The 9,093-nt window shown below is 48.4% G+C and overlaps 1 protein-coding gene across 3 annotated transcripts; it reads left to right on the plus strand.

Moving 5' to 3' along the window:
* LOC110220104 (E3 ubiquitin-protein ligase TRIM4-like) lies at positions 1 to 8,753 on the plus strand. 3 transcript variants are annotated; one of them, XM_078146440.1, is made up of 3 exons: positions 1 to 813; positions 4,766 to 4,940; positions 5,898 to 8,753. In XM_078146440.1, exons 2-3 carry the CDS (start codon positions 4,910 to 4,912, stop codon positions 6,308 to 6,310), a joined length of 444 nt encoding a protein of 147 aa, XP_078002566.1. In that variant the 5' UTR covers positions 1 to 813; positions 4,766 to 4,909; the 3' UTR covers positions 6,311 to 8,753. The 3 variants fall into 3 exon arrangements, with proteins under 3 accessions (XP_078002566.1, XP_078002567.1, XP_078002568.1); XM_078146441.1 differs by having other exon boundaries at positions 4,786 to 4,940; XM_078146442.1 differs by lacking the exon at positions 1 to 813 and having other exon boundaries at positions 3,244 to 4,940; positions 5,898 to 6,076; positions 7,011 to 8,753.
* Positions 8,754 to 9,093: the final 340 nt, after the last annotated feature.

Raw genomic sequence — 9,093 nt, forward strand, 5'->3', positions numbered from 1 at the left:
ATTGAGGGACTACCTATGTAATCTTGCTTTTCTTCTCAACGAGGGGGAGAGTCAGGGAGGGAATTTGGAGCTCAAAAATTTTTTAAAGGAATGCTAAGCATTGTTTTTATGTGTAATTGGGGGAAATATTAAATAGCATAATAGTTTTAAAAGAAACTGAAAATGAGAAGGGGGAGGCGGTGAATCCCTGGGCAGGATGGCAAACGATCAGAGGAGGTGAGCGTTCTCGAGATGACGTCATCTTCCAGCAGGAGAGGGTCCTGCTATCTTTGGGGGGCCCTCCAGGTGTGGGGGGGCTCCTTCTGCTCCCTGCAGGGGCAGTCACCTGTCCCCTCCCTCTTCCCTCCTCGGGCATTTCCAGGTCTAGCTGTTCACGCTCGCTAAGCATTCGGCCTCGGCCCCTGAGGTCTTCGCTTGTGACACCCAGTCATTGGGGACCTTCCCAGCCGGGGCTCCTGGGGATACCGAGGCAGGCAAGAATCCCCTTTCCCTGGCCCAGGAGGGGCGGAGGCGTGCTGGGGCAGAGCCAGGGCACTACCGCGGGGCCTGACGACACTGGCAGGGCCAGACGTCAGGAGGACACGTGCCCCCGGGCAGAGAGAAGAGGAGCCCAGAGCCTCCGACAGCTGAGACAAAGACCTGCAAGCAGGCTGGCGCTCCGATTGGTGGGGTGGACAGGCTGCTGAGTCCTGATTGGTGAGCCGCTGCCGACGCTGATTGGCCGAGCGATCACGGCCTACCCGGTTCTAGCACGCGCCTGTGCGGCTGGCTGGCCGGCGCCGTTTAGAGGTCCGTCTCGGGGCGCGCGTGCGGGTGAGCATGGGGCCTGACGTCGGAGGGGAGCGGGTCCTGGGGCGTTGGAGAGAAGCGGGTTAGGGCGCCGGGAAGAAGAGCTCGGAGCGGGGCTCCGGGGCCTGCGCTTGAGCAGCGGCTTACAAGGCGGCCATTGGCCCTAAGAGGAATGGAGCCGTCTGAGGGTGGCTGCGTGGCTGAGCATGCGCGGAGCTCCCTCCCGGGGCTGCGGGGCAGCTGGGGGGAGGGGCGGTGCCAGCCCTGCTGGGAGGCCGGACGCGTCTGTGTGCGGCTCAGATCCGGGGCCAGACCGCCCCGGGCCTTGGGAGAGGGGTAGGTTAGAGGGTGAGCCGCCTGAGGCCAGGGCTCCTCTCTGTGTCCCTGCTGCTCAGCGCGCCTAGCACCGGGTAGGTGCGCAATGACTCCTCCCGGCCGCGCGTGGGTCGTCACCCACTCGGCCGCTCAGGGGAGGGGCGCCAAGGGGGAGCGTCGGGCCCCAGCTGGCAGCCCCGGCCTGGGTGCCCGCTCTCAGCGGTCACGGAGGGGGCCGCCGTGAACATTTGGAGGCATAGAGACTCCGTGCGGCTTCCTCGGGCCGTGGGCCCAACGGTGAACGAGTGTGGGTCAGAGGCGGAGGGTTCAGCGCTTTCTTTGTGCACTCCCAAATTGCTTTTCAGGATGGTTGTACTTTCACAGCTCCACCAACAATGCACCAGTGTGCCTGCCTCCGACTCTGCCTGTTGACTGGTTTTGATCATTTTTGCCAATTTTTGATTCAGATCCAGCCTCAGACACTAGCACCTGACTGTAGGGAACTCAACCTTGTTTGCCTCAGTTTCTTCATCTGTAAAATGAGCTGGAAAAGTAAATGACATACCACTCCAGCATCTTTGCACACAAGGAAAACAACAAAACCCTCGCTGGGGCCACGAAGAGTCAGCCGCAACTAAAATGAGCAGACAACAAATGCCACTTCCAAAATTACATCAGATGAGAACAGACATTCTTGCTACATTCCTATGTTTATTGGGGAAAGTTCTACTGTATCCTTCGTGCATAGAACTTTTGGTTTTAGGTAGATGCTTTTTATGATATTTAAAAGAGGTCCCAGACCAAACATTTGACACTTACTAGCTGTGTGACCCTGAGCAAGTCATTTAACCCTAGCTGCCTAAAAAAAAAGAGGTCCCTCTCTGCCTATACTTTGTAGGATTTTTAACATAAAAGTGTTGTACTTTGTCAAAGGATTCTTCTGCATCTATTGAGATGATTATGTGGTTTTGTATGTTTTGGATTTAGTGAACCATCTGTATATAGGGGGTATAAATCCCATTTGATCATAACGGATGTGTTCTTGGATACACATTGTAGTGTGTTTCATAGGATTTCATTGACAGCTTTTGAGCCAATGTTTATTAAAAATATTGGCCTGTAGTTTTCTTTCTCAGTTTTTTTCTTTGCCCTGTTTAGGTGTTAAGACTGTATTTGTCTCATAAAAGGATTCTGCTGGGATCCTTTATTTCTCAGTTTGGGGGATTATGTGAATTATGAATACTAACTATCCTTTCAAAGTTTAATAAAATCCACTTGTGAATCCATCAAGGCCAGGAGTTTGTTTAGAGGAATATTCTACCAAGTCATTCCAGTAACTTGTAGAATATAAAGTGCTTCAGGCCTTTGAAGCTCTGTGTGTGTGTGTGTGTGTGTGTCTAAAAGGAGATAAGAAAAACGTTAATAACATCCCAATGGTACCAGACCATTTTAACTAGATCTACCCATGAAGGAACCCAAAATGTTCAACAATTACTAAAGCATAACGTTAAATAGGAAGCATAAAAAAGCATGTCATTGCTCAGCAGTGTCCGACTCTTTCTGGCCTATTTGGGGTTTTCTTGACAAAGATACTGGAGAGGTTTGCCATTTCCTTCTCAAGATTATTTTGCAGAGAAGATGTCAGATGCTTTTTCTGCATCTCTTGAGATGATCCTATGGATTCTGTTAGTTTTGTTGTTGCTGTGATCAGTTATGCTGATCGGTTTCCTAATATTGAACCAGCCCTGCATTCCTGGTATAAATCTTACCTGGTCATAGTGTATTATTCTTGTGATGAGTCGCAGTCATCTTTTTGCTAATATTCTATTTAAAAATCTTGCTTCATTTACTTCAGGATGTAGTTTCCTTCCTTGTGGTCTTTTAATTAGATCTATTTTTGCTTTTGCTTTGTCTGAGATCAGGATTTCTACTCCTTTTTTTTTTTTTTACTTCAGCTGAAGCATAATATATTCTGCTCTAGCCTTTTACTTCACTGTGCGTACCCCTCTGCATCAAATGTGTTCCGTGTAGACAACATATTGCAGGTTTGTGGTTCTTAAGCCACCCTGCTATCCATTTCCATTTTATGGGAGAGTTCATCCCATTCACATTCACAGTTAGGATTACTGTCTGTGTCTTCCTCCTCCATCCTATTCCACACCCCATGCTTTTTTCTCTCCTTTTTCCTTTCCCATCTTGGTAGAGTTTTGCTTTCCACCACTGCCTCCCTCAGTCTCTCCTCCCTTCTATTAGCCCCCTCCCTTTTCTCTTCTCTTTACCCTTTCTACTTTCTATAGGGTAAGTTAGATTTCTTTACCTGATTATGTTATTCCATCTTTAAACCAAATGTGATGAGAGTAAGGTTCAAACAATGCTCATCTCCCTCCCTTCTTTCTTTCTACTCTATTTGGTTTTTGTGCCGTTTCAGGTGATGTCATTTCTTAAGAGTTATAAGTGTCATCTTCCCTTGTAGGGATGGAAACAGTTTGCCCATATTAATAATAGGGTTTTTTTTCCTTTCCTTTTTGCCTTTTCATGCTTCTCTTGAGTCTTGTATTTGAAGGTCAGATTTTCTATTGAGCTCTGGTCTTTTCATTAGGAAGGTTTGGAAGTCCTCTATTTCCCCTGAAGGTAACTGCCCTAGTCTCCTGCTTGTTCTTCTTCCAAATCCCTTAATCAAGTGTAGAGGTAAGGGTGTCCCATTTTAGGAAGGATTTAGATAAATGAGACAAGTGAGAGCCTTGCTGCTTCAGCTCAGCTAGCTTGGCATGTGTATGACAGTTGATTGGCAGCTGGTAGGAATGACTAGCCTCTTCTCTGCAGGAATTCCTTCCCCAGATGAAGGCTGTGAAGGGTCAGTGTTTCCCTTCACAGCTGCTTCCTAGAATATGTCCCTCTAGCATCCAGGGTACTTCCTCCTTCCACTTTCTTCCTCCAGCATGGAAAGGCAAATCCCAAAGAGACCAGGTTCCCATATTTCTTTACATCACATCCCTGTACTTTTCCTTTTGAGAAGAGTTCTCCAAGGTGAAGTCCATAGCCATATCCTTAAATGCCAGATTAGTGGTGGTTCTCTGCTGTTAGGACTACCGGAGCCATTCTCTACTCCTCACTAAGGCCTCTTGTCTGGCAAAGGCAGAAGGTAGAGCCAAATAGCCCATGGGATACAGCCCCAGTGTCAGCAGGCCGTCATGATAAAGAGGAATACGACTGTTCTCTTAGATTGGAAGATTGCAGGGGCAGCTATGTGGTGCAGTGGATAGAGCACCGGCCCTGGATTCAGGAGGACCTGAGTTCAAATCTGGACTCAGACACATAACACTTACTAGCTGTGTGACCCTGGGCAAGTCACTTAACTCCATTACCTAACCAAAAAAAAAAAGAAAGAAAGAAATAGGAGCAAGATTGGAGGTGACAAAAAGATACTTAAACTCCAGGTGGAGAAGACTTTCTAAAAAGAGATGTTTCCAAAGCAGAAAAGATTGCCTCAGGAGATAGTGAGACTAGTTCACAGGAAAACTTGGAAGGAAAGGCTGGATAGCTCCTGAGGGAGGTTGGAGTGGTATTGATTCTGGGGTTTGGGTTCCAGCTAAGGTCCATAGGGAATCCAACTCTGAGGGTCTGGGAAGGTGTGATTTTCCAGAGTTCATACTTCTCACAGGTCTGAATCTCTGTGATCAGGGAAGTGGTCAGAGGCAGATATAAATTTCAGAGGAGCCAGAGCCTGAGAGGCAGAACTTCCTGGAGCTAGAACCTGGCAAAGGCAGCACAGCAGAGAAGCTGAGAAACCCAGCCTTGGAAGGAAATGAAGAAGAGGAGGGAGCCTGTCAGTGAAGGTAAGTACCTGCAGGGAGAATTTCCTGTGCTTTTGGACCTTCTCTGGGTCCCAGCCTTAGACTCACATCTAAGCGAGGAGACCTGGGCCTCCTGGTCCCATCTTAGCTGAACTCTGGAGTTAAGTGTTTCATCCTTGCTTGTGGAATGCACTCGGTGGACCTGGAAAGAGAGACTGTCTTGAGTGCGACAGAGGTCAAGAGCTGGAGGGGCCACTGCCACCCTTTAGACACAGGCAAGTTTTCTGCCTAAACATACCCACTAAATGTTTGTGAGATGTCTCCTTTGTCCCTGGAACCTGGGCACTTCCATCCCAGGGCTGGTCCTCAACACGAGGACTCCACTGGGGCTCCAGTTCTATGCAGAACTGACCATCAGGAGCTCATGGTCTCTGAGCATAAGATCTGAGGTGTAGGGAGGCCTTGAGGTGGCATTAGTGAGAACAAAGCACATTTTTTATAGAGAATTGTGATGAGGGAGTCCAGAGGAGGGAAGGGATGTGTTGAGGGTGACAGCAAGTAGCTGTCAGAGCTGGGATTCTAAGTCTAGACTTTGCTTCCATGTACAGTGCTCATCCCACTCCCTCAGCCTGCCTCTCCACACTCCTGTGTGACATCTGGACCTAGGAGTCCTGAGACCATGGCTGGCTTCTCAGTTTACTAGATGAGTTACTTTAGGGAAGTCACCTCCATGGGGTGCATCCTGAAGGGCATGGCCCAGCTAATCTTCCCCTTTCTTTAATCTCAGCAGTTCATCTCTGTATTGGAATCCCCTTCCTCCTACTGGGAGTTGTGTGTGTGTGTGTGTGGGCGCGTGCGCGTGCACGCACCACAGTCCTCCTTGAGCCTAACTTTCTGGCCCTGGGCAGTGGGGCTCATGAACTGTGCCCTCTCCCTGGGCTCTGAATAGAGGGAAGAGGAGCTGATTCTCATTCTTATTGTGGCTTCTTTTTCATGTAGGAGCAGAGAGTGCATGGACACTGTCCAAGGGCCTGCAGGACCTTCTGACCTGCCCCGCCTGTGGAGGCTTCTTCAGTGACCCTGTAACAGAGCATTCTGGTGACACCTTCTGCCGGGATTGCCTTCCTCAGAAATCCCAGCCTGCGTACCTCCATACCAACTGGAAGATGCAGAACCTGGTACGGCTGGCCAAGCAGCTGAAGCCATTCCTTGAGGAGCCCCAGGCCACTCTAGAGGGATGGTGTGCCAAGCACCAGGAAAACTGGAGCTTTTTCTGTAGAGAAGACAATGAGAAAATCTGCCTAGTGTGCCACTACTCCATCCTTCACGAGGGCCATACCCTGACCCAGCTGCAAGATCTAGACACAAAACAAGAGGCAAGTCGGCTTCTAGGACAAAGTCAAGGTGCCTAAATTGTGGTTTGCAGGAGAAGGAAGAAGTCTCTAGGGGCACTGGGAACTCCCAGGGAAGTCCTCTGGAAAATCTTCCCCCTCTGGGTCCTTTCCACAGGCTGGCCTCCAGGCCTCCAAGACATTCCCTCTGCACTCCAGCTGCTTGGAATCTCAGCCCCTTTCCAGACTGCTCTCCTGTCATCTGTCAGGGAAATCCCTCCCTCATCCTTTACTCTTACTCCTCCAGGTCCATGCTTTGAAATGATCTCTGTCCATGTTGGATCTCCCCATGTTCCTTGAGGGCAGAGGCTTGCAGGAACTTTTGGAAGCTCAGCACCCTCAGCCAGTGCTTGGCACTTAGGAAGCTGTTCATCAGTACTCTTTGAACTGAGTTGCTCTTATCCTCTCTATCCCCGCCAGGGTGCTTCTGAAGAAGAGGGCAAGATGGCCTGCAGATCTCTGGACCACTGAATTCTCTTCCCCTGGTGTTTCCATGGGGCAGAACACAGGGCCCAAAAGAACTCTGCCGTTACCTTTACCCACACCCCCTCTGGAATCCTCCTGGAAACTCAGAGTCGGTCAATCACAGACACCTCTTTAAGGAAGGGAGTGTGCAGGATGGAAGAAATTTCAAGTTGAAGTCTGAGAGAAATTATCATTTTACTATTCTGAGGGTACCTCCAAGATTAATATGTATGTTTTCTATGTGTTTCCTTACCAGGAAGGTGCACTGGACACAGACCAGAGTAGGAGCTGCAGGGAGCCCAATCTTGCTCACTCCCAGATGCCTTTGCTGCTATTCCCAGCTGACCTTGTTGAGCTGTGCAACCCAAGCCAGTCTAAACCCTCCTTGCAGTGAGCTGTTCCAACAAAATGTCCTGCTTCTGTGCCTTACTTGTTCCTGGGAAGACTGGCCATTTTGTTTCCTGATCCCTCCCCAATCCTCCCCTTTGTGCTTTTCAAGCATGAATCTCCCTCGCTTGTGGGCGGGGGGGCTCTTTTCTACTTTGTAATGGGGTGCCTCGGGACTAGGGTCTCATTTTCCTCCTAATAAAACTTTTCTGCTTTCAACTCAGTGTGTGATTAAGGAAGGAAAAATGTGGTTCAGATTTGTTCCTACAGTAAGACACACTCCTAGAGAGAAAAAAGTGAAAGTAGCTTCAATTAAGATTATAATATAGGTATAGAAAAGCTAGATTGACAGCAACATACAATTAGCAATATGACTGTAGTTAGGTTAAGAATAGAAAGGATAGCAATAACATAAGAAAACATCCCCATTTCGGGGAAGCATCACCACCTGAAGTCCAAGCTGGGGCTTCCCGGGGCACAGCTTTCAGGGTCCTGATTGGGAAAGTCCCGGGCAGAGCATCCTCTCCATGGGTGAGAATCCAAAGATGGCTTTCCCAATGGGGATTTAAATAGGGCTTCTAACCAAGAAGGCCCCATGCCAGAGGGGTCCATGATTGTAGCAGGTGTTTTCACTTGGTCCAAGAACTGGCCAAGTTGCTGGAGTGAGGAAAACATCTTAGAATATTAATTAACTTGATATGTTCTGATGAACTGGCCAGGTTCCCAGAGCACATCTCCGGAGAACTGGCTAAATTCTCAGGTCAACATAGAGAACCACACCCTGGCTTATAGCCCAATGTTTAGAGTCAGAGGGGACATGGAAGATCTTTCCTTATAAGATTTATTGATCACCCAGCTTGGACTCTTCTTCATTTAGAGAGATGGACTTTGCTCCATTGCTCTGACACTATTATATTAATAACCAATTATTAATTTAGGATCCAGGCTTTTGCTCCTTGGCTTCCCATTTCAGGCCCAGCCCCTGTAAAAAGTCAGTCTCTGAAGGACAGGATTTAGATCTCCTAGCCCTCAAGGTACGTGGGCATTAATGTTGGGCAAGACGCCACCCAGGGAGGAGACCTTACTCATGTTTAGACTGTAAATAGAATCCAGGCTGGGCACGTTTTTGCCTGAAGAAGAACAGCCCCTGTCCTTGTACCCCTACATTAGAATTTAGGGTGACTCAACTCATGAAAGAGAAAACCAATCTGAGTGGTCTGGATAGAGGTGGCTGAGTCTCATGGTCAAGCCAAGTTCTCAGCAGGAGGAGCTGAAGACTAGTCTAGCCTAGCTCCCCATTAATGTCCACCAATCAGGGTTGAGTTTCATTTGTCAAGGGAATTCCCTTTCATGGATTACTTAACAGCTTTCAAGCTCTCCATGTTTTCTCTTTGGTTGTGGAGAAAAACCACTGATCAGTTTATGAGCAGATATCCTAGTAAGTTGATTATTTAATACCTAGGAACTGTCTGTCTGGGTTTTTCACTCCTGACAGGGTTCTTAGCAGCCTAGACTGTCATGCTGATTCAGCCTGAAACCTAGTGGTCCTTCTTGTTTGTAGCATGAAGAACTTTTACCTTGTAGTTACCTAATAAAGTATACTCTTCACTTGTCCGCTGGATGGTGTCAGTTTGTCCTGTGATTTGGCTGGGAGTGGGATTTCAGGGAAGGGAGTGAATGGCATCGTGGGGTTGTTTCAGCAAAATGGGGTGAAAACCCACAGTTTTAAGAATCTCTGATCTAGAGGAACCTCTGATCTGTCCCTGAGTGGACAGGGCTTAGGCATAGGTTCCCAGAGTGGGTGATACTGCGCTGGGGGTCACTTGAATGATCCAGGGGGCGGTAGTAGCCTCAAAGCAATTGGGGGGTGTTGAATAAAAAGAAGGGGGCAGTAGAAGCATAAGGAAAGAAGAGAAGAGAAGAAAATTTTGAAAAACCATTTGTACATGTTT

Source organism: Phascolarctos cinereus, unplaced genomic scaffold (assembly GCF_003287225.1).
Source record: "Phascolarctos cinereus isolate Bilbo 61053 unplaced genomic scaffold, phaCin_HiC Scaffold_726;HRSCAF=1367, whole genome shotgun sequence".
Lineage (NCBI taxonomy): Eukaryota > Metazoa > Chordata > Mammalia > Diprotodontia > Phascolarctidae > Phascolarctos > Phascolarctos cinereus.